The sequence below is a fragment of the Nycticebus coucang genome, chromosome 18, assembly GCF_027406575.1.
Source record: "Nycticebus coucang isolate mNycCou1 chromosome 18, mNycCou1.pri, whole genome shotgun sequence".
NCBI lineage: Eukaryota > Metazoa > Chordata > Mammalia > Primates > Lorisidae > Nycticebus > Nycticebus coucang.
This window is the reverse complement of record NC_069797.1, coordinates 55,338,167-55,364,080: the sequence shown is the minus strand read 5'-3', so window position 1 is coordinate 55,364,080 and position 25,914 is coordinate 55,338,167. Positions and strand designations below refer to the sequence as shown.

The following is a 25,914-nucleotide window of genomic DNA, read 5'->3' as shown; positions in this document are numbered from 1 at the left end:
CACTTCTCCATTTGGAACTTACTTGACCATTTGCAGTTCTTTTTAAAAAACCATTATTCTGAGGTTCTTATTTCCTGAGGCCTAGCAGGTTTAGGGCCATGACATGAACAACAGCACTTACTCTGGGGGAGCCATTTTGCTGAGGTCAACATCTTTAAGGAAGTCACTCTGTAGGGTCTGTTCAGCTGTGCAACGTTTACTAGGATCCAGTGTCAGCATGTGGTCCAATAAATCAAGTGCTGCTGAAGGAATGCTGTGGAAAGGAATCGTGAAATTACAAGTTCACAATGACCCTATAGTTCTCAAGTGTGTAATCTTATATCTAAAGTCTTTGAATTTCCGGCTCCATGTAAAACTGAGGAAAGGGAGTTGGAAGATAACAAATGCAAGCAAGCAGATTTGCTCCCCCACAGGATTTAATAAATACTATTAACAATTATACAAAACATGAAGCCAGGGCAGCACCTGTAGATCAGTGGGTAGGGTACACTGAGGCTGGTGGGTTCAAACCCAGCCCAGGCCTGCTAAAACAACCATGACGAACGCGACAAAAAAAAATAGTCAGGTGTTCTGTCAGGTGCCTGTAGTCCCAGCTACTTGGGAGGCTGAGGCAAGAGAATCACTTAAGCCCAAGAGCTTGAGGTTGCTGTGAGCTGTGACACCAAAGCACTCTACCAAGGGTGACAGTGAGACTTTGTCTCAAAAAAATAAAATAAAACATGAACCCAACAGTTCCATTCTCTGGAAATTAGCTTATATTTTGTAATTTTATGTTTAAATATCAACAGAAATATTTTATAAATATTTTGGAAAAAAAATTTTTTTTAAGACAGTTTCACTTTGTCGCCCTCAGTAGAGTGCCGTAGAGCTCACAGCAACCTCTAACTCCTGGGCTTAGGTGAATCTCTTGCCTCCTGAGTAGCTGGCACTACAGCTACGCCATAACACCCAGCTATTTTTTGTTGCAATTTGGCTGGGGCCAGGTTTGAACTCACCACCTCAGTATATGGGGCCGGCGCCCTAACCACAGAGCCATAGGGGCTACCCTATTTTGTATAATTTTATAATGATATTTTGTAAGTAAAAGTACATTGAACTACGATTTCCCATTTTCCCTATGTATGCATGCATGGTGATCTTAGGGAGACCTGCATTATTCAAAATAAAATAAGTTTTCTATTGTTTAAAGCCTTCAGAAATGGAAATTACAAAAGGGCTGTGGTAAAAATCATATACTCTTTAAAAACAAAATGTTTTTCTATAGTGACATTAATGCCCCAAACGGGGAAAAAGTCAATACCTAAACTGGCCAGATATAGAAATGAGATATACATTTTTGCCAAACTCACAAAGAAAATTCTTCTCGTAGACGCCTTCTATATTGCTTCTTCGGCTTCATGGTGTTGAAGTAGGGCAGCTTTATAACATCAGGCCACACAGCTGGACAAGGGCTACCACAAAGTCGGCTAAAAACAAAGCAAAAAGCAAGAGCAAGAAAGTGAATAAGTCAGCATCATGAATTCTGGAGAGTGTAGAAGCAGAAATGAATACCTCCTGAAGTCTGGAGAATCTTCCCTTATTACATTAGAGGGCATGCAGAAATGTTAACTATGACCTTACTGCTTTTTAAGGACAGAAAAAATTGGTTATAAAATAGCAAAGAAAAAACACTGGCATAATAATGCAAAATGATCCTCATTATTTGGATTTGTAAAACATATTTTAAGTTCTTACACAGGTTTTAATTACTAATTTTGTTCTGTTCAGTTTGTATAAATTTCAAAGTACTGAGCTGGTCCTAAGGTGTCCCTACAGGGAAAACTGCAAAGGAGAGAGCGTAAGACTAGAAATTTTGATAGATAATTGAGGGTTTATTGCAAAACAATGGGCTTTACATCACTTTTAAAAAATGTCTGCATTAAAAAACAAACAAAAAGTATCTACATTAGCCTTTAATTTTATTGGTAAAAAAGCAAAACAAAACAACCCATACCATATTCCATCCCAACTCCAGGACTTCCTCAAATCTTCCACTATATATTCTATTGTGTAACTATTACCCTGCTTCCCCGAAAATAAGACGTCCTCTGAAAATAAGACCTACTTACAGGAAAGATAAGACGTCCCCTGAAAATAAGACCTAGTGCATCTTTGGAAGCACACCTTACAATAAGACACTGTCTTATTTTCGGGGAAACAGGGTACATGTATAGCTTACTAACCCTGAGTTCTTTGAAAGCAGGGACCTAGTTTCTATCTCTAAATCTTAAAGTTTAAACAGAAAAGGCTATCTGTTACATAACATACTTAATAAATGTTTGCTTTATAAATTTAATCTTCACTGGGTGTGGTGAGCCACCTATAACCTCAGCACTCTGGGAGGCCAAGGCAGGAGGATAACTTGAGCTCAGGAGTTCAAGATAAGCCTAAGCAAGAGAGAGACCCTGTCTCTACTAAAATTAGCAAAATTAGCCAGATGTTGTGGTGCTTGTAGTCCTAGCTACTCAGGAAGCTGAGGCAGGAGGATATTTGGGGCCTAAGAGTTTAAGGTTGCCATGAACTAAGCTGACGCCACGGAACTGTAGCCTGAGAAATGAGTGAGAATCCATCTCTAAGCAAATAAATAAATAAAAATAAAGATAACAAACTCTTAAAAATAAATAAACCTAATCTTACCTAAAAATGGGATGCTTTTTTTAATGAGAAGTAATCAAAAATAAGCTAGGTGCTGGGTACAGTGGCTCACACCTGTACTGGCACTCTGGGAGGCTAAGTTGGGTGGACTGCCTGAGCTCAGAAGTTCAAGACTAGCCTCAGCAAGAGTGAGAGCTCCATCTCTAAAAATAGCTGGGCGGGGCTCGGGGCCTATGGCTCAAGAGGCTAAGACGCCAGCCACATACACCTGAGCTAGCAGGTTCAAATCCAGCCCGGGCCCACCAAACAACAATGACAGCTGCAACTAAAAAATAGCTGGGCATAGTGGCAGGCGCCTGTAGCTCCAGCTCCTTGGGAGGCAGAGGCAGGAGAATCGCATGAGCACAGGAGTTGGAGGTTGCTGTGAGCCGTGATGCCACGGCACTCTACCCAGCGCGACAGCTTGAGGCTCTGTCTCAAAAAAAAAAGCTGGGCGGTGTGTCAGGCACCTGTAGTCCCAGCTACCAGGGAGGCTGAGGCAAGAGAATCACTTAAGCCCAAGAGATTGGGCTGTGAACTATGATGCCAGGCACTGTACCGAGGGCAACAAATAAGACTCTGTCTCAAAAAAAAGCAAAGTAAGACTTAAAGACTTAGGTGTAAAATGATTTCTTTATATGTATAACAAATGACAAAATAAACAGTAAATCTGACTGAGTGAAAAGAAATTTACTCGGATATAACAACCATAAAATTATTCAAAATCGCTAAAAAGCAGTAGAAATTAGAGGAGGAGATTATCTATCACACCTGGTACTCAATGTCTATGCACAGTTGTACCTGATCAGTTCTAGCTGAGCCAGTTCCAGATTAGCTTGAAAAATAGGCTTCTTTGTGAACAGTTCCCCAAGGATGCATCTGGAAAAAGTAACATTAAGAGGTCAGAAAACAAATCCCTGGTGTCTATTTAAAGTGTGTCTAAATAAACTTTTATAGTATTATCACTGAGCTGTATCCAAAAAACTATGCTACAAACTAGCCCAAAAGTTCAGTGTCTGAGTTTCCTAAAAGAAAAATATTTGGTCAGGCATGGTGCCTTATGCCTGTGATCCTAGGACTCTGGAAGGCTGAGGTGGGTGGACTCCTCGAAACCAACCAGAGCTAGAGTGAAACCCTGCCTCTACTAAGAACAGAGAAACATCTAAGGAGTTGTGGCAGGCACCTGTATTCCCAGCTACTCTGGAAGCTGAGGCAAGAGGAGCCAAGAGTTTGAGGTTGCGGTGAGCTATGATAACACAACAGCACTCTACCCAGCATGACAGAGTAAGACTATCTCCAAAAAAGAAAAGAAAGAAAATAAAATATTTCTTTTTTTTTTTTTTTGAGACAGAGTCTAACTCTAGTGGCCCTGGGTAGAGTGCCACCCCATTATGGCCCACCACGCCTGGCTAGTTTTTCTGTTTTTAGTGGAGAGAAGAGTCTTGGTCCTTTTTTTTTTGGAGAACAGAGTCTCACTACGGTGCCCACGGTACAGTGCGCTGGAGTCATAGCTCATAGCAACCTCAAACTCTTGGGCTTAAGCAATACTCTTGCCTCAGCCTCCCAAGTAGTTGGGACTACAGGTGTCCGCCACAACACCTGGCTATTTTTTTTTTGTTGTTGTTGTTGCAGTTGTCATTGTTGTTTAGCAGGCCCAGGCTGGGTTTGAACCTGCCAGACTTGATGTATGTGGCCAGTGCCCTACTCACTGAGCTACAGGTGCCACCCAGGGTCTTGCTCTTGATCTGGCTGATTTGAAACTCCTAAGCTCAAACAATCCACTTCTTTGCCTCCCAGAGTGCTAGGATTACAGGTGTGAGCCACCACACCCAGCAAGAAAATATTTCTTACAGTAAAAACCGTATAAAAGATTTAAATTTGCCAGCAGATCAAACTTCTGCTACTACAAAGGTCAGTCGATAAGTATAGAAAAGGAGTCAAGAGAGTTTTCCTTTTCTGTCATGCCACTGTAAATTAAGGAAATAATTAACAATTTTACCAGGGGCTTGAGCCTATAGCTCAGCAGCTAGGGCACCAGCCACATACACCGAGGCTGGCAGGTTTGAATCTAGCCCGGGCCTGTCAAACAATGACAACTACAACCAAAAGAAAAAAAAAATCCAGGTGTTGTGGCGGGCGCCTGTAATACCAGCTCCTTGGGAGGCTGAGGCAAGAGAATCACTTAAGCCCAAGAGTTTGAGGTTGCTGTAAGCTGTGACGCCATGGCACTCTATCCAGGGAGACAGCTTGAGATTCTGTCTCAAAAAAATTATAATAATAAAAATAATTTTACCAGGATGCTTATTCATTTCTACTAAAGGAATATTAGATCTGCCATTAGTCTGTTCTATGGAATATGCAGTATGTTATAGCACCTTTGGCACAGTATTCCAAAGGAAATAATTTGTCAGGTAACTATCTGACACCTAGAATCAGCTTCAGTAGAACTTTCAAATAAATGATTTTAAATGTTTGCCATTTGAAAAGGGCTTTCAAAACTATATGGACATATTTGCATAGTCTTAAAGTATCTTCAGACAAATTACTTCTTAGTTATGAAAGAAAAACTAGTAACTAGTATGGAAAAAATTACAACATTAATTGCTAAAAATTAACATCAATAAGAGGCAAACAGTCCATATAAGTAGAGATATAACTAAAAACACAACACTGCTTATAGAATATTGTAGCCAAACATACACAATCTGAATCTATATAGTAACTAGTCTATATTTATCCAAAATGTAAATGTTCTGAAAGACAAAGAGGAGCTAAAGGCCTGTTCTTGGCCAGACAGTGCCTATATTCCTAGCACTCTGGGAAGCCAAGATGAGAGGATTACTCAAGATCAGCCTGAGCAAGAGTGAGAACTCATCTCTACAAAAAACGGAAAAATTTGGGTGGCACCTGTGACTCAGTGGGTAGGGCGCCGGCCCCATATACCAAGGCTGTTGAGTTTGAACCCAGCCCCAGCCAAACTGCAACAAAAAAAATGGCCGGGCGTTGTGGCAGGCACCTGTAGTCCCAGCTGCTTGGGAGGCTGAGGCAGGCCCAGGAGTTGGAGGTTGTTATTAGCTATGATGCCATGGCACTTTACCTAGGGAACAAAATGAGACTGTCTTTAAAAAAAAAAAAAAAAGGAAAAATTAACTGGGTGCACCTGTAGTCTCATCTACTTAAGAGGCTGAAGCAGGAAAACTGCTTGAGCCCAGGAGAATGAGGTTGCATTTAGCTATGAGAAGGCCACTGCACTCTAGCCTGGGTGATAAGAGTCAGACCCTGACTCAAAAACATAGACACGCAAAAAAACTGTTCCAGATTAAAGTAATTTAAAAAGAATGACAACTGGGCGGCGCCTGTGGTTCAGCGGGTAGGGCGCCGGCCCCACATGCCGAGGGTGGTGGGTTCAAACCCGGCCCCGGACAAACTGCAACAACAACAAAAAAAAATAGCCGGGTGTTGTGGTGGGCGCCTATAATCCCAGCTACTTGGGAGGCTGAGGCAAGAGAATTGCCTAAGCCTAGGAGTTGGAGGTTGCTGTAAGCTGTGTGACGCCATGGCACTCTACCAAGGGCGATAAAGTGAGACTCTGTCTCTACAAAAAAAAAAAAAAAAGAATGACAACTAAATATAATACACAGTAATTATGAACTGGATCCTATATCAGGTGGGGTATTAGCTCTGGGAGATTATTGGGGTATTAATAAAACTGCTAGGATTATAGGCATGAGCCACCATGCCTATGTGTTATACAATATGATGTACGTGAAAATGTGGCAAGATGTTACAAATTAGGGACTATGTCATGAATGAATCTCAAAATATTTATGCTGATTAAAAGATGCTACAGGCCTGTAGTCCCAGCCACTCAGGAGGCTGAGGCAAGAGAATCGCGTAAGCCCAAGAGTTAGAGGTTGCTGTGAGCCGTGTGACGCCACGGCACTCTACCGAGGCCGGTACAGTGAGACTCTGTCTCTACAAAAAAAAAAAATCCTTGTTTAAAAAAAAAAAAAAAAAAAAGATGCTACAGGGAGCTCGGCACCCGTAGCTAAGTGGTTAGGGCACTGGCCACATACACAAGGGCTAGTGGGTTTGAACCTGGCCTGGGCCTGCTAAGCAATGACAATAATAACAAAAATAGCTGGGTGTTGTGGTGGGCACCTGCAGTCCCAGCTACTTGGGAAGCTGAGGCAAGAGTTTGAGGTTGCTGTGAGATATGATGCCACAGCACTCTACTCAGGGCGACAGAAACTGTGTCATAAAACAAAAACAAACAAACAAAAAGAATGTATTTAATTTTTTATTTTTGCAGTTATTTATTTATTTTTTGCAGTTTTTGGCTGGGGCTGGGTTTGAACTCACCACCTCCGGCATATGGGGCTGGTGCCCTACCCTTTAAGCCACAGGCGCCACCCCAAAAAGAATGTATTAACCTTTGGCCAGGTGTGGTGGGCTCATATCTGTAATCCTCACACCTGAGAAGCTGAGGTGGGGAGGATCACCTCAGCTCAGGAGTTCAAGACCAGCCTGAGCAAGAGCAAGACCCCACCTCTACTAAAAATAGAAAAATTAGCTGGGACTTGGTGTTGGTAGCTCATTGGTTAGAGCACTGGCCACAGACACCGGGGCTGGCAGGTTCGAACCCAGCCCGGGCCTGCTAAAACAATAATGACAACTACAAGAAGAACAACAAAAAAAAAAAAAAAAAGGAAAAGAAAAATTAGCTGGATGTTGTGGTGGGCACCTGTAATCTAATTATTGGGAGGCTGAGGCAGGATGGCTTGAATCCAGGAGTATGAGGTTACTGTGAGCTAAGATGCTGCCATGGCATTCTAACCTAGGCAACAGATGGGACTGTCGCAAAAAACAAACAAACACTAGCTGTGCATGATGGTGCACGCCTATAGGCCCAGTTACTCAGGAGGCTGAGGCAAAAAGCAAGAGGACCACTTCAGCCCATGAGTTTGAGATTGCTGTTGAGGTATGATGACTCCATGACACTCTACCCAGGGCAGAAGAGTGAGACTTCATCTCCAAAAAAAGAAAAAAATTGGCTCGGTGCCTGTAGCTCAGTGGCTAGGGTACCAACCACATACACTGGGGCTGGCGGGTTTGAACTGGCCTGGGCCTGCCAAACAATGACAACTACAACAACAAAAAAAAGCCGGACGTTGTGGTGGGCACCTGTAGTCCCAGCTACTTGGAAGGCTGAGGCAAGAGAATTGCTTAAGCTCAAGAGTTTGAGGTTACTGTGAGCTGTGACACTATGGCACTCTACCAAGGGCAATGTAGTAAGACTCTGTCTCAAAAAATAAAAAAATAAAAATTGGTGCAGTGGCTCACGCCTGTAATCCTAGCACTCTGGGAGGATAAGGCAGGTGCAGGATTGCCTGAGGCCACTGGATGGAGACCAGCCTGAGCAAGAGCAAGACCCATCTCTAAAAATAGCTGGGCATTGTGGTGGGCACCTATAGTTCCAGCTACTTGGGAGGCTGAGGTAAGAGAATCACTTGAACCCAAGAGTTTGAGGTTGCTAGAGCTATGATGCCATGGCATTCTACCAGGGGCAACAAAGTGAGACTCTGTCTCAAAAAAAAAAAAATTGTGAACCTCAAAAGACAAATTCTAACTTCCAATATTCTCTCAACCCTTATTTAGAGATGAAAAAGTAAAAGAAAAATTTAATTTGATTTCCAACATTAACTGCCAAATCTAGTTCCAAGTAGTGTCATAACTGATAAAAAAGAGACAGAGCCTGGGTACAGTAGCTCATGCCTGTAATCCTAGCATTTTGGGAGGCTGAGGTGGAAGGATCACTTGAGGCCAGAGGCTAGGAATTAGAGACCAGCCTGGGCAACACAGTGAGACTCTGTCTCTATAAAAATTTAAAAATTTAGTCAGGCATGGTGGAGTATGCCTGGGCTTGTAGTCCTAGCTACTTGGGAGGCTAAGCCAGGAAGATCAATTGAGGTTACAGTGAGCTATGCTTATGCCACTGCCCTCTAGTTTGGGTGACAGTGCAAGACCCTGCCTCCCCCCCACCTCCCAAAAAAAGAAAAGTAAAGGAGAAAAAAAGCCCACAAAGAACTACCAGCTATTCAGACTCTAGGAATAATTTGTCCTAGTCTTTCTAGTTTCTTCCCTGATTTGTACACTGAACTCCCATACCAACTCTTTATAAAGAACATCCCATAGAAATATTTTTAGAGAAGACTGCCAAGGATTACCAAAGTAATAAGTTAAAATCAAAAGTCAAACAAAATCTCAACTCCATTTCACTATGCTTTAAACAAAGTCTACTTTTCTGTAATTTTAAAATCCAATTGTGTGTTTCTGTTTTTATTTCAGCTTCCAGTCCTTAGGTGGGGAAGACATCTCCATTATGTAATCAACACTGCTACTGCACTGAGGTGGCAGGTTGCATAGACTGAAATAATAGTACTAACAGAGCTATGAACTTTCCCCATGCATCTTAATGGGGTGTTAACTTTAGAGTCTAGTCATGACAATTTCAATGCTAATAATATTTAAGCAAATAGTCCAGAACAAAAATATACCCAGCTTGAGTCAGTAAAAGTTAACTAAAGCTTCGTTTGATTTGGGTAGGCTACTACAGAAATTATGCTTTCTCTGTTGAATTTTGAAATAAAATCCCTATAGTGTTCCTCTTAAAGACTGACATTAATAGAGGAAAAGAATGGAAATAAGTGATGCTCTACTGGGAAGTATACATGTCAGAATCATAAGGTTTGGAGGTCAAGGACATATGTGGGCATAAATCATACAACATAAGACATAATGAACTATACCCTTAAAACACAAATTTTAGTCTCTCAATATCAATTTCTATTAAAAGGAACTAAGATTCCTTAGAGAAATGGCTGATTCAGGTATGGGACAGGAAATGAACAAGATAGGCTTGGAACCAGAAAACAAAGCTATCAATATCAAAGACCCCTATGACCTATCAAAAGGACTCAAGAAATAACACAAAAACCTTCCCACTTGCCAAAGATTGGACAGTTTGAGCTAATAACTAAGATGGATTAAACATATTAAATATATTTAATCTGTGAGTTCATAATAAAATTAAAAACAAACAAAAAATTAAAAAACAAAAACAAAACAACCACCAAACTTCTTACTGATTATCTTTGGAAAGTATTAGAAAACTACCTAATTATTTTGAAAACTCACAAATAAAATGAGAGCTAACTATTATCCTACCTTTTAAAAATGATTTGTACGTAGGGCTAGCCAAATAGATGAAAAGTTACCTTTTTCTTCTTTCATTAGAGAAGGGATCTTGTTATTTACCCAGGATGGAGTATAGTGTCATAATCATAGCTCACTGTTGCCTTTGTACTTGCCACCAAACCTGGCTAATTTTTAAAAAAGTTTAGAGATGGGTCTATGTTGCTCAGGCTGCACTTGACTTCTGGCCTCAAGCAATCCTCTTGCCTCAGCCTCCCAAAACACTGGGATTAGTGGCGTGAGTCATCTTCCGAGTCACAAGTAAATTAATGGATGTGGGTAACCACCACAACTGGTAACATTTGAAAAATAGACAACTGGGCTCGACACCCATAGCACAATGGTTATAGCAATGCACCGAGGCTGGCCGGTTCGAACCCAGCCCAGGCCAGCTAAACAACAATGACAACTGCAACAAAAAAAATAGCCAGGCATTGTTGTGGATGCCTATAGCACCAGCTACTTGAGAAGCTGAGGCAAGAGAATCACTTAAGCCCAAGAGGTTGAGGTTGCTATGAGCTGTGACGCCACGCACTCTAGTCTCAAAAAAAAAATTGACAACTGCATATTAATGTAAACTGGTTTGTGTGTGTAAATCTGTCGTTGTTTAGAACCGTCCCCACAAGGCTGCAATAGAAATCTGATTTATTTGTAATGGACTGTTTTGTTTTTAAATGCTCCAGAGATGGCTGGGCTTGGTGGCTCATGCCTATAATCTTAGCACTCTGGGAGGCCTAGGTAGGTAGATTGCGTGAGCTTAGGAGTTCCAGACCACCCTGAGCAAAAGCAAGACCCTATCTCTACGAAAAACTTGGCCAGGTGTGGTAGGTCACACCTGAAAATCCTAGCACTCTGGGAGGCCAAGGTGGGTGGATTGCTTTAGCTCAGGAGTTCGAGACCAACCTGAGTAGGAGTGGTTGGTCTCGAACTCTCTCTAAAAATAGCTGGGCATAAGCCTGTGGCTCAGTGAGTAGGGCCCCAGCCCCATATACCAAGGGTGGTGGGTTCAAACCTGGCCCCGGCCAAACTGCAACAAAAAATAGCCGGGTGTTGTGGTAGGCGCCTGTAGTCCCAGCTACTCGGGAGGCTGAGGCAAGAGAATTGCCTAAGCCCAAGTGCTGGAGGTTGCCATGAGCTGCAATGCCACGGCACTTTACCAAGGGCGACAAGGTGAGACTCTGTCTCTAAAAAAAAAAAAACCAAAGCTAGGCATTGTGGGTACCCGTAGCTCAGTGGGTAGGGCGCCAGCCACATACACCAAGGTTAGCAGGTTTGAATCCAGCCCGAGCCAGCTAAAGCAACAATGACAAGTGCAACAGAAAAATAGCCAGGCATTGTGGTGGGCGCCTGTAGTCCCAACTACTTGTAGACCTTACCAAGAGAATCACTTAAGCCCAAGAGTTTGAGGTTGCTGTGAGCTGTGACACCACAGCACTCTGAGGGTGACCACAGTGAGACTCTCTAAGAAAAAAAAATAGCTAGGCATTGTGGTGGGCACCTATAGTCCCAGCTACTTGGGGAGGCTATCACCTGAGCTCAGCAGTTGGAGGTTGTTATGAACTATGACACTATGGTGACTGAGTAAGACTGTGTCTCAAAAAAACCCAAAAAAATGGGCAGCGCCTGTGGCTCAGTCAGTAAGGCGCCGGCCCCATATACCGAGGGTGGCGGGTTCAAACCCGGCCCCGGCCAAACTGCAACCAAAAAATAGCCAGGCGTTGTGGCGGGCACCTGTAGTCCCAGCTGCTTGGGAGGCTGAGGCAAGAGAATCGCTTAAGCCCAGGAGTTGGAGGTTGCTGTGAGCTGTGTGAGGCCACGGCACTCTGCCGAGGGCCATAAAGTGAGACTCTGTCTCTACAAAAAAAAAAAAAAAAACCAAAAAACTCAAGAGATAGCATGCTCATTTACTGCCTATACTCTGGGCAGATACTCTGATGAACTACTGAGTACATAACTTCTATTAAGTATTCAAAATGACCTGTAAAGTAACTTCAAGGTTAATGGATTGTTGAAAATCAACCCTGAATCCACCTATAATTTGTAGGAAATAAAAGGGATAAGCTACGTGTGGTAGCACACATCTGTACTCCAAGCTACTCAGGAGGATGAGGCAAGAGTATGGTTTGAGCCCAGGAGTTCAAAGTTGTAGTGTGCCAAGACAGTGCCTATGAATAGCCACTGCACTTTAGCCTGAGTGACATACAAGACCTAGTCTCAAAAAAGGAGATAAAGAACCATGCTAAAAAATACCATGAGGACACAATCAGCAAAATCCAGACTGCAAGAAGCTCTATAGGACAAATTACCTAGTTTCTTTTAAGATAATTATAAGGAAATAAAATAAAACAAAATTAGGACAGATGAAAGGGGAATGCACAATTAAAAGACCTGAGATAGCCTTGGCACCTGTAGCTCAGTGGTTAGGGTGCTGGCTACATGCACCAGGGCTGCTGGGTTTAAACGTGGCCCAGGCCCACTAAACAATGACAACAAGAACAATAAAAAATAGCTGGGCGTTATGGAGGGCACTTACAGTCCCAGCTACTTGGGAGGCTGAGGAAAGAGAATCGCTTAAGCCCAAGAATCTGAGGTTGCTGGCAGCTGCAACACCACAACAGTCTACCAAGGGTGACATAGTGAATCTGTCGCAAAAAAAAAAAAAAGACAGAGACCTAAGATAATCAACAGTGATCTACAGACTTTAAGTGAATTTCTGGTTGGATCCCAATTCAAATAAAGTTTTTAAAACATGAAAATTGAGGAAATGTTAACTAAAAAGTATCTCTGGGCGGTGCCTGTGGCTCAAGGAGTAGGGCGCCAGCCCCATATACCAGAGGTGGTGCGTTCAAACCTGGCCCTGGCCAGAAAAACTGCAAAAAAATAAAATAAAATAAAAGTAAATAAATCCTGTTTAAAAAAAAAAGTATCGGGCGGCGCCTATGGCTCAGTCGGTAAGGCGCCGGCCCCATATACCGACGGTGCGGGGTTCAAACCTGACCCTGGCTGAACTGCAACCAAAAAATAGCTGGGCGTTGTGGCGGCACCTGTAATCCCAGCTACTCGGGAGGCTGAGGCAAGAGAATAGCTTAAGCCCAGGAGTTGGAGGTTGCTGTGAGCTGTGTGATGCCACAGCACTCTACCCAGGGCCATAAACTGAGACTCTGTCTCTACAAAAAAAAAGTATCTATGATATGAAGAAATAATCAACAGATTTCTCTGAAATCTAGCCAAAAGTTTATCACAATCCTTTTGAACTTAAGAAGAGCTGCAAAAAGCCAATGTAGAGAGAAAACACAGTACAAGTGAATAATATATGTGTTTCAGACAAAAGAAAAGATCGAGGCCAGGCAGAATCCTAGTACTCTGGGAGACTACGGTAGGTAGATCACTTGAGCTCAGGAGTTTGAGACCAGCCTGAGCAAGAGTAAGACTCTGTCTCTACAAAAAAAGAGAAAAATTAGGCAGGTGTGTTGGTTTGTGTCTGCAGTCCCAGCTACTCATGAAGCTTAGTTTAGGCATGAGGACTGGTTGAGGCCAGGAGTTTGAGGTTGTTATGAGCTATGATGATGCCACTGTACTTTATCCCAAGTGACAGAATGAGACTCTGTCTCAAATTAAAAAACAAAAACAGATTTCAGAGAGCCTTACCCGCAGCTCCAAACATCTATGGCTGGTGTATAACGCTCTTCCCCCAGCAGTAGTTCCGGAGGTCGGTACCATAGAGTAATGACTTTGTTTGTATAAGGACGACTGAAATGTAAAGCAAACAATAATGACATAAATTTACAGTGGCTTCTGATAAAATAAATACTCATATAACTAACTAAATGTAAAGAGAAATATCTGCCAATTAAAGAAGATATTGTTAGAAAAGCTCCAAAGCAATCTAACAATGCAGAAGTAAACTGCACATAAGTAGGAGATGAAGAAATAACTTCCATTCCAATTTGGGTAGATTTTCAGCATGGAGACAATTCAAGAATTTAGATAGAATTTAGAGTCTAAAATCTAAGTGGTTAACACATTCAGATAATTAGGAAATTCTGCCAGCTGTTGCAACTTGCAGACTACTAGAATATCCAAGAATAAAAAGGATTCTTTCCTATTTCCCACATGTTATTTTGATGAATACCTCACCTCTCTTCAGAGTTATAGAGCCGAGCAAGTCCAAAATCTGCTAGTTTGATTTGCCCACTGTAAAACAAAAAACAATTACTTTCATAAGCAATAGTGGTAAGCCTCCAAACTATACCTGGAAAGTCAAGTGCCAAGTTAGTTTTTTAATTAGAAAAGTAAATTTTAACTTCGTCTTTTTTTTTTTTTTTTCAAAAAGGTAGCGCCTGTGGCTCAGTGGGTAGGGCGCCGACCACACACACTGAAGCTGGTGGGTTCAAACCCAGCCTGGTCCAGCTAAAACAACAATGACAACTGCACAAAAAAAAAAAAAAAAAGCCAGGTGCTGTGGTAGGCAGGCGCCTGTAGTCCCAGATCTGTGGGAGGCTGAGGCAAGAGAATCAATTCAGCCAAAGAGTTTAAAGAAGTTGCTGTGAACTGTGACGCCACAGGACTCTACCCAGGGCAACAGCTTGAGACTCTGTTTCAAAAAACAAACAAACAAACAAACAAAAAAACAACAACAACAGGCCGAGCACAATGGCTTATACCTGTAATCTAGCACTCTGGGAGGCTGAGGTGGGTAGATTGTTTGAGCTCACAGGTTCGAGATCAGCCTGAGCCAGAGCAAGACCTCGCCTCTAAAAACAGCCAGGCGCTGTGGTAGGCACCTGTAGTCCCAGCTACTTGGGAGGCCGAGGCAAGACAATCACTTGAGCCCAGGAGTTTAAGGTTGTTGTGAGCTATGACACCATAGCACTCTACCAAGGGCAACAAAGTAAGACTCCTTTCTCAAAAAAAAAAAAAAAAAAAAAAGAGTCTCACTAAGCTGCCCAGGATGATCTCAAACTCCTGGGCTAAACTGATCCTCCCGCCTCAACCTTCCAAATAGCTGGGACTACAGGCAGGTGCCATCACACTGTCCAATAAATTTTAACTTCTGCTCTCCCAGTTCTTCTCTTACTGGTCACCTTCCCTCATTAAGTCTCTTTTAACTATTTCAATTAATTAAAAAATGCCTTAGGCTTTTTTAAAAACTATGATTACATTTTTGGATTTGACTCCTTAACTAAATATTTCTTTTATTTCTTGATAAACAACAGTATTTAAAACCTACTAACTTAAATACTTATTGAAGGGAAAAAAGAATGAGCTGTTTTAGATTAAAAGAGATTTCACAGGACTAACAAACAAATTCACCTTATAATCTTTGATTGATTCTGATTTGAATAACCTTAAGTGCAAAGACATTTTTGAGATAACTGAAAAATATATAATATGGACTGGATATTAAAAGATACTAGGCAATAATTAAGTCTGTCAGATTATTTATGGCAAAATGCAATGGTGTCTGTATTTATTTTAAAATAACTTCAAGTTTTAAGTTGGCTGATAAGGAGCTAAAATTGAAAAAACTCCAGTAGAAATATAAAAAAGATAGTGAAATGTTAATTGCATTATGTATTAATTACAAACTATATTAGCATCTCAATATTCATATACTTTTGACATTTTCCATAATAAAAAGCAAACCCTAATAACAATGTGGTTATAATAGATTTTCTCAAATAGGGATTACAGCTGTGATCTAAGCAAACAATTGTATGATAAATGAGGTCCCTCCAACCTCATTTACTGCCATTACCTCCCATACCACAGACGTAGATCATTAACCTTAAAGGGGTTCTCAAACTTTCACCTGGAGAGCTCATTAAAACAGTTTCTTAGGCCCCATTCTCAGAAATGCTGACTCAGTAAGTCATGACCCAAGAATGTGCTAGTAATAAGCTCACGTGTCATGCCAATGCATTTGCTCTGAAGACCACACTTTGAGAATCATTCCCTTAGGCTTAAAGAAATCCTGAACTAAGGCGCAGTGGCTCACGCCTGTAATCCTAACACTCTGGGAGGCCGAGGCGGGTGGACTGATGAGCTCCTGAGTTCAAGATTGACCCCTGTCTCTACTAAAAATAGAAAAACTGAGGCAAGAGGATCACTTGAGCCTGAGTTGCAGGTTCCTGTGAGCTATGACGCCACGGCACTCTACCCAGGGCAACAGCTTAAGACTCTGTCTCAAAACAAACGAACAAACAAACAAAAAGAAAGAAAGAAAGAAAGAAATTACAACCTCCTTTCACTCCACGCAGTGTTCTATTTTGGACAGCGATGTGAAGAATATTTGAAGAAATTGCAACACAAAATTTTGGGAAATGACTTTAAAACAATTTATTAACTATTTTGGATTAATCACATTTATCTAAATTTGTGCAGTCTGTTTAATCACATTTATGGCCATACTACCTCTTGGGAAAAGAAAGATCAGCTCACTCTTTTGTAGGGGACTGGTGATATTTTAGGTGCCTGATAGCTCAGATGAGTTAGAAAAATAAGAGACAGGTGGCCCTTGTGGCTCAGTGGGTAGGGCACGGGCCCCATATACCAAGGATGGCGGGTTCGAACCCGGCCCAAACTGCAACAAAAAAAATAGTCGGGCATTGTGGCAGGCGCCTGTAGTCCCAACTACTCAGGAGGCTGAGGAATAGAATCACCTAAGCTCAGGAGTTGAAGGTTGCTGTGAGCTGTAACGCCACAGTACTCTATGGAGGGAGACAAAATGAAACTGTCTCAAAAAGAAAAAAGAAAAGTAAGAGACAGGTTGAACATTCAAATAAAAAAATCCAAAATCCAACCCCCATCCTTTTTTTTTTTTAACTCTCTCTGACTCAAGTAAAATCGGAATCTGTTTGAGTGCCAACATGACACTCAAAGGGAACATTCCCTGGAACATTTCAGATTTCAGTTTTCAGATTTGGGATGCTCAACCAGTAAATATAATGCAAATATTTCAAAATCCAAAATCTGAAAGGCTTCTTGTCCCAAGCAAAAGGATATTCAACCTGCAGTAGAGCAAAGAAGTTGTGCTAAGAGCTACTCCCCCAAGTATGAGCAACAGAACAAGATATTTAAAGATAACCCCTAGTAACAAAAGTCTACATTAAATCCACACTATGGTTGCTAAGCGTTCAGCACTTTACCCAAAGATCATGACATTTTTCAAGTTCAATTTATAAGCAAATTCTGAGAAAATAAAAAAGGAAAGGAACAGTCAACTTAGATGGAGACAAAGAGGGTTGCTCAAATTTATTGGTATCCTTACCCTGAGAGTGAAAATGAAAATGGCAACTCTATATGGTTACAGAAATTAGGCTAAAACTAAATAACACCAGCACCTGGCTCATACTAAGTACAAACTAAATGTTTCTTGAATGAAATTAATCTGCCAAAGAACATCCTTATAGCACTTTAATTAACTACTTCTTTATTATTTTTGAGACACAGTCTCCCTTTGTCACCCTCTGTAAAGTGCCCTTGCATCATAGCTCATAGTAATCTCAAACTCTCGGGCTTAAGCAATTCTTTTGCCTCAGCCTCCTAAGTAGCTAGGACTACAAGCACACAACACAACACTCGGCTATTTTTAGAAATGAGGTCTTGCTCTAGCTCAGGCTGGTCTGGAACTCCTGAGCTCAAGCATTCCACCCACCTCAGCCTCCCAGAGTGCTAGGATTAGAGGCATGAGCCAACTCGCCCAGCCCTTATTAACTACTTCTTATTTTTTTTTTTGAGACAGAGTCTCACTATGTCGCCCTCAGTAGAGGGCCGTGGCATCACTGCTCACAGCAACCTCAAACTCTTGGGCTTAAGCAATTCTCTTGCCTCAGCCTCCCAAGTAACTGGGAATAATATAGGCGCCTGCCACAACGTCCAGCTATTTTTTGGTTGCTGTTATTTAGTAGGCCAGGGCTGGGTTCAAACTCACCACCCTTGGTGTATGTGGCCGGCGGTAACCACTGTGTTATGGGCACCGAGCCAACTACTTCTCCTTCCAAAAGATCATGGTGAGATACAAGGTCTGACAATTAAATTCATGTACTTGCCACTGTGTGCTTACTTTGGCAGCACTGCATAAACAACTCAATAAGGTTTCATAACCTTGGATTATCAATGTCTCACAATTGTGTTTGTGTCTACATTTGGTGGTGTCTTGCTGAGTGGCATTCATTATTGTTGTGTGGTTTTGTGTGCCATCCTGAGAATGTTAGGATTAGAGCAACAAACAAACATTAGTAAATTTTCTTGTAAAACATGGCAAGAGTGGGCTCGGCACCCATAGCATAGTGGTTATGGCGCCAGCTACATACAACAAGGCTGGTGGGTTCGAACCCAGCCTGGGCCTGCTAAACAACACTGACAACTACAACAAAAAACACAGCCAGGCGTGGCGGGCACCTGTAGTCCCAGCTACTTGGGAGGCTGAGGCAAGAGAATCGCTTAAGCCCAAGAGTTTGAGGTTGCAGAGTGCTGTGATGCCACAGCACTCCACCCAGGGCGACAGCTTGAGACTCTGTCTCCAAAAAAAAAAAGGCAAGAGTGGAAGTGAAATTAGAGACATGTTAGTTCAACTTTATGGGGGAAATGCCATGAAGAAAACAGCAGTGTACAAATGGATTAAACATTTTTCTAAAGGGAGAGAAAACGTCACTCTTGAAGAGAAGTCAGGATGGCTGGTAATGAACTAATCCAAACATTGCAAATATTCGTCAAATTGTACATCAAAATCATCAGCTGACTGTGAGAGGCATAGCAGACCAAGTAAAAATCCACAGAGAGTTAGGAAAACCTCAACTGAAAATTTGGCCAACAATTCATGGCTCTTGCATCATGACAATGCACTAGCTCACATGGCACTGTCTGTAAGGGTGTTTTCAGCCAGTAGACAAATAACTGTATTGGAACACTCTTCCTACTCACTTGAGCTGGCCCCTGATGACTTGTTCTTCACCCAAAGATAAAGGAAATATTGAAAGGAAGATAATTTAATTCAGAACATCAAGCAAGAGTAATATGGCAACAGCTTTGATGGCGGTTCTAGAATTGTTTTTTTTTTTTCTTTTGAGACAGAGTCTCACTCTCTTGCCCCCTGGGTTGAATACCATGGCAACACAGCTCACAGCAACCTCACACTCTTGGGCTCAAGCAATCCTCCTGCCTCAGCCTCCCAAGTAGCTGGGACTACAGGTGCCTGCCACAAGGCATGGAGATGGGGTCTCACCCTTGCTGAGGCTGGTCTTGACCTTCTCATTTTAAGCAATTCACCCTCCTCGGCCTCCTAGAGTGCTAGGATTACAGGTATGAGCCCCCGCACCTAGTCTCCAAAATTGTTTTGAAGGATTACAGGTATAAGCCACTGCACCTAGTCTCCAAAATTGTTTTGAAGGATAAACTAGGTGCTGGTACTGGTGCATGCATAGTTCCCCTATGGGAGTACTTTGAAGGCAACTGTAGTGACACTCAGCAATGATAAAGCACTTTCTGTAGGAAGTGTTCACAAACTTAACAGTCCTACCTCATAGTATGAAGTTGGAAGTACTGGTAAATTTTGGCAATACATAAAATAGAACAGAAATGCCATTTTTATTATGTCCTGTCTAACAGAAAGAAGTTGAATATGGGAACACGTAAGAAATTCTCACTAAAATCGTGGATTAAATGCCTTTTGCCAAGATCCTCGAGTACTTGATGACTCTATTCCCAACCAGTTCAGCCCTCCCTCACATCAGACTTCCTTCCCTACATAGCCTGGACCCTTGGTCAATTAACCAAACTGTTGTCTTCACAGTTCCCTTTACTTGTGACCTTTTGATATATCTAATCCATAATTTCCCAAATTCTGCTCTACCTAGTGAAGTCCTGAATGTTGCTGGTTAGTCCTTTTACTTACCTTTACCCAATGAATGGGTATTACAATGAATGACCTTCTGACATTCTCTTTTTTTTTTTTGAGACAGAGTCTTACCATGTCACCCTCAGTAGAGTGCCGTAGCACCACAGCTCACAGCAACCTCCACCTCCTGGGCTTGAGTGATTCTCTTGCCTCAGCCTCCCAAGTAGCTGGGACCACATGCACCCGCCACAACGCCTGGCTATTTTTTTGTTGCAGTTGTTTACTTGGCCCAGGCTGCGTTCAAACCCACCACCTTGGAGTATGTGGATGGCACCATAACCACTGTGCTTACGGGCATGAGCCTCTGGCATTCTCTTTAATGCCCTAATCCATCCCCTACCCTCTCACACTCAGTAAAGGACAGTTGGTAAAAAAAAAAAGAAAAGTCATCAAGTAAGAGATCCTTAACATTTACTCTCTAGCTATAAACTTACTTGTATCTAACAACCTTACTTTCCACTCTCCCATCAATTACAGTCGTCCTTTAGTACATATATGAAAGGTTGGCCCTACACATGGGTTTTGCAGTCAAATTCTCTACCCCTGAACTATACTATTGAAATGAGAATTTTGTGTCCTGCAAATACTGTATTTTACATCAGCATTTGGCTGGGAAAAAATCCACATATAAACAGACTCATGCAGTTCAAAGCTATGTTGTTCAAGGGTCTACTATGTAGAAAAAGTATGTCAATCTCTTTTCTTGGCCAAGGTTAATCAATCTCTCTCCTCTAGCCTGGGATAGAATACTCTACACCTGCCTCCAAAAAGAGAAAAAAATATGTGTGTGTGTGTTTTCAGATTTCTGCCACCCTTATAAAACATAAAAATTAAAAACACACTTAACACTAACTTCCCATTAATTGTGATGCTCATTCCCATACTCCATACTAATATCTTGACTTTTAATTTTCTTATTCTTTTCTTAGGTCATATTTCACTGCTAGTTTGGAACTCCCACATGACCATCTGCCTATTAGATAAGACTACCCTGGATATGCAACAGATAAATCCAAAAGGGATTTACCCAATACCTTACCAACGTTCCTTTTCCTTCTGTAGTTCTTATACTGACTGCTACTGCCACCCATCTAGCTAGTTTCTTAAGTCAGAAATCTGTTAATTGCTTTCGCTTATTTATTCCCCATTATTCACTCACTAGCTAAAGTCTAGTGATCTACCATGTCCATCCTGCCTGTCCCTACTAACAATGCGTGGGTTACTTCAAGCACTGCCCATTTCTTACAGTGTTCTTAGTAGGTCTCCCTACCTTCAGTCTATCACCATATGGTGATAACTTAAGAGACTTTTCTAAAACAGAAGACTAATTATGTCTTTCCTCTATCTAAAATGATTAGGTCTCATTCATACTTGTGTAATTAAAATATAATGGGCCAGGCCAAGTGGCTCACACCTGTGATCCTGGCACTTTGGGAGGCCAAGGCAGGTGGACTGCTTGAGCTCAGGAGTTCAAGCCCAGCTTAAGCAAGAGCAAGACCCATCTCTAAAAAATTAGCTGAGTGTTGTGGTGGGCATCTGTAGTCTCAGCTACTTGCTGAGGCAAGATGGCTCGAGCCCAGGAGTTTGAGGTTGCTACGATGCCACGGCACTCTACTGAGGGTGACAAAGACTCTATAAATAAATAAATAAATAGCCAGGCATGGTGGCTCATGACTGTAATTCTAGCACTCTGGGAAGCTGAGATGGGTAGACTGCCTGAGCTCAACAGTTCGAGACCAGCCTGAGCAAGAACAAGACCCTCATCTCTAAAAATAGCTGGGTACTGTGGCAGGCACCTGTAGTTCCAGCTACTTGGAAGGCTGAGGCAAGAGACTAACTTGAGCCTAAGAGTTGAGGTTGCTGTGAGCTATGATGCTACAGCACTCCACCAAGGGTGACAAAGTAAGAGTCTATCACAAAAAAAGTAAAAAAGGCCTGGTGCCCAAAGCACAGTGGTTAGTTATGGCGCCGGTCACGTACACCCAGGCTGGCGAGTTCGAATCCAGCCTGGGCCATATAAACAACAATAACAACTGCAACAAAAGGGCGGCGCCTGTGGCTCAGCGGGTAGGGCGCCGGTCCCATATGCCGGAGGTGGCGGGTTCAAACCCAGCCCCGGCCAAAAAAAAAAAAAAAAAACAACTGCAACAAAAAATAGCTGGGCGTTATGGTGAGTGACTGTAGTCCCAGCTACTTGGGAGGCTGAGGCAAGAGAATTGCTTAAGCCCAAGAGTTTGAGGTTGCTATGAGCTGTGATGCCACAGCACTCGACCAAGGACAACATAATGAGACCCTGTCTCAAAAAAAATTAAAAAAAGTAAAAAATAAAATAAATAAAAAAATATATAATGAACATCATAAAGTCCAACCCTGCTCCTTCTCTTCTCTTGTCACTGTTCTCTCTTCCTTGCCTGGTTAACAAATCATCACCATTTTCTCCAGGCAATCTCACCCAGAGGTCTCTGAGTAGACAAAGGTAAGTAGGCAAGGGCAGAAGCTGGATGGATTAGGTTAGACCATAGGATTCCTATACCTTGCTTATCAGCCTATGAAGGGAGTTCAATTTGGTCTGGAACCTCATCGGTTCCTGACTCTGTGAAGTGAAAGACCAAGAGAAATATACTAGAAAGGACACTAAGCAGAACTGCAATTATTCCCTATCCTGAGACATTTCCCCATGAAGGAGCAAACGGAACAGCAGGAAATATATTAATACTGTAGGCCAGAAAGATGCAAGCTGATAGCTGCCATCGTTAAGTTCTTAATACATTATTTACTATGAATGTAAAGTTATCAACCTCCAACTTTAACGGGTATTGTGTGTCACAGAGATAGCAACACAAAGAAATAATCTTTTAACACCACGTTTGTCCCATATCAAAGGTATTCGAGTATAATTTAAAATAATGCATTACTTAATTTAAAAAATAGTAAACTGAACCAATACCCTTCAACGGTTCCCAGTCAACAGATAAAGATTAAACTCCTCAGTGGGGATATACAAGATCCCAATGGGCTCCTCTTAACTATTCAGCTTCATTTCTTGCCAGTATATACTTCACTCTTCTTGCTCTAGCAATACTGACCTATTACCAGTTTTCCAGACATGTTATTTTCATGTTTACATACTGTTGTGCATGCAGTTTCTTATGCCAAGAAATGTGCTGCCTCATTGTCAGTCGTAGTTGATCTGATAAATTCCTACCCATAATACTAGACTACCATCTATCCAGGTGCTCCAAAGTTCAAGGGAAAAAAAAGGGCTTAATAATTACTTAATGAATTTATTACTTTAGCTCCTTTACTAAACTCTGAGCTCCACAGTGTTCAGTCATGCCATGTGAGGCTAACACCGGGACAGTCGTATGCAACTCTGCATAATCTGTTATTCTATTCAATAAAGATAGGTAATGTGCCTTAGTTATTTCATATCCCAAACTAGATGCTTGTTACACAGAAATGAATAGACATGTTTAAAACAATAGGTGAATCAGGGCAGTGCCTAAGGCTCAGTGAGTAGGGTGCCAGCCCCATATACCGAGGGTGGCGGGTTTAAACCTGGCCCCTGCCGAACTGCAACAAAAAAATAGCCGGGTGTTGTGGCGGGCGCCTGTAGTTCCAGCTACTCGGGAGGCTGAGGCAAGAGAATTGCCTAAGCCCAGGAGCTGAAGGTTGCTGTAAGCTGTGTGATGCCACGGCACTCTATCGAGGGCGATAAAGTGAGACTCTGTCTTTACAAAAACAAACAAACAAACAAACGAACAAAAAAATAGGTGAATCAGACAAAAATCGATATGAACTTAATTACCTAAGAAACAAAATATTGCCCTAATTTCAATGATACCAGATTTGTTCTTCATCACTCGGTAGGTCTATTACCAAAGATGAGTGTGTACAATACATCTGCTATAACAATATAGTATGGACAAATAAGTAAGAAGAAAGCAAATGGGGGCGGCGCCTGTGGTTCAGTAGGGCGCCGGCCCCATATACCGAGGGTGGCGGGTTCAAACCCGGCCCCGCCAAACTGCAACCAAAAAATGGCCGGGCGTTGTAGCGGGCGCCTATAGTCCCGGCTGCTCGGGAGGCTGAGGCAAGAGAATCACTTAAGTCCAGGAGTTGGAGGTTGCTGTGAGCTGTGTGAGGCCACGGCACTCTGCCGAGGGCCATAAAGTGAGACTCTGTCTCTACAAAAAAAAAAAAAAAAAAAGAAAGAAAGCAAATGATAAAACCTTCTCAAAAATTAATACCTATTCATCAACAGATTCCTGGATTTTTTGTTTTTTTTAAACAGAGTCTCACTTTGTCACCCTCAGTAGAGTATGTGGTGTCATAGCTCACAGCAACCTCAAACTCTTGGGCTGAAGCGATTCTCTTGCCTTAGCCTCCCTGTCCAAGTAGCTGGGAGACTACAGACAACTGCCACAACACCCAGCTATTTTTAGAGATGAGGTCTCTCTCTGGCTCAGGCTGGTCTTGAACCTGTAAGCTCAAGCACTCTACCCACCTCAGCCTCCTAAATGCTGGGATTACAGGCATGAGCCACTGCACCTGGCTCCAGTTTGTTTATATTATTAAAACCTAGCAGAAAAGCCAATCACTAACTACACGTCAGTGTTTACTCTGAAAGACAGTAACTGTGAAAGGCGCAAGAGCAGCTAGAAGAGCATGTTTCTCCTCACTAAACACTAAGGAAGCAATGTGTATATGAATACTGTACTAATGGATCTAACTATATGAACCAGTTAACTAGCTAAAACAAAGAGGGTCAGAGAAGGATAAATTGCTTAACTTTATTTGGTTTCTATGTTACCTGTTGTTCAGCAAAATGTTAGAACACTTAATATCCCGATGCAGGAAATTCTTTTTGTGACAATAATCCAATCCTTCCATTAGCTGTTTCATGAACGACTTGATATGGTCCTCAGAAAAGTGCACCAAACCAGATTCGAGCAGTCCCATTAAGTCATGGTCCATATACTCAAACACAAGGTAAAAAGCACCTAAATAAGATGGAAAAAAAAAAAAATTAAAATCAAGAAAAAAAGGATGCTGAAATAACAACCCCTTATGTTATAGATAAAAATACTAAAATGAAGAGAAGTTGAATAATTTGCCATAATAATAACCACAGAACTATCATCAGAATTAATCCTCTGACTCCTAGTCTAGGACTCTCTGGACTAAACTCTTCAGGGAACTGTTGTATACTAAACTTTTTTTCTTTTCTTTTTTTTTTTTTTTTTTGAGATACAGTTTTACTATGTCACCCTCGGTAGAGTGCCATAGCCCCTCATAGCTCACAGCAACCTGAAACTCTTGGGTTTAAGCAATTCTCTTGCCTCAGCCTCTCAAGCAGCTAGGACTACAGGCGCCCATCATGACACCCAGCTTTTTTTTGGTTGCAGTTGTCATTGTTTAGCAGTCCCAGCCCAGGCTCAAACCCTCCAGCATCAGTGTATGTGGCCGGTGCCTACTCACTGAGCTATGGGTGCTGAGCCTGTATTACTAGACTTTTATGGATTAAAAATGTTAGAAAATTATAAATCTTGTTCCAAATACAGTCTGTGGCCTGTTGTCATAAATTAAGTTTTATTTGTAATGCAAGGATGCTTATTTGTTACATATTGTCCATAACTACATTACCTTAGTTACAAGACTCAGATAATATGCCATGGGCAACATAGTTGTTATTTGAAATCCAAACTGTCTTTCCAGATTTGGCAGGGTGCAAAATAGAGGCAAATATTATAACACAAGAAATAGCAATCGGAATTTACAGTTTGCCTTGTAATATTTCACTAGGGTGTAAGATAGAGGCAAATATTGTAAGAAACAAGAAATAACAGCCAGAATTTACAGTTTACCTCTTAAAATTTCACTAGGTACTTGGGATGTTCTTAGGAAATTCATTTTCACTGTGATAGTACTGCATAAAGAATGTTTTTCTTAAACTTACATGTAATTAAAAGAAATACCTTTGTTCCTCAACTTCTATATAAAACTTTTCTAGAGGCAAGTATTCTTTATACCACAGCCTTTTGTTAAACACTTTATTTGTTGAAATTTAAAAAAAGAAAACAGTCAGG

The 25,914-nt window shown here is 41.7% G+C and overlaps 1 protein-coding gene across 9 annotated transcripts in view; it reads right to left on the bottom strand.

Moving 5' to 3' along the window:
- CDK12 (cyclin dependent kinase 12) overlaps positions 1 to 25,914 on the bottom strand; it is a 101,332-nt gene that overhangs the window by 35,014 nt on the left and 40,404 nt on the right. For all 9 annotated transcript variants that reach the window (XR_008375555.1, XR_008375557.1, XR_008375558.1 and 6 more), the window contains exons 6-11: positions 24,639 to 24,828; positions 14,065 to 14,121; positions 13,576 to 13,677; positions 3,475 to 3,552; positions 1,350 to 1,466; positions 122 to 253 (exon numbers count right to left, since the gene is read on the bottom strand). Coding sequence is in view for 4 of the 9 variants with exons in the window: in XM_053569426.1 (XP_053425401.1) it covers positions 122 to 253; positions 1,350 to 1,466; positions 3,475 to 3,552; positions 13,576 to 13,677; positions 14,065 to 14,121; positions 24,639 to 24,828 (676 nt within the window). In the remaining 5 variants the exon portion in view is untranslated. The remainder of the gene's footprint in view (positions 1 to 121; positions 254 to 1,349; positions 1,467 to 3,474; positions 3,553 to 13,575; positions 13,678 to 14,064; positions 14,122 to 24,638; positions 24,829 to 25,914) is intronic.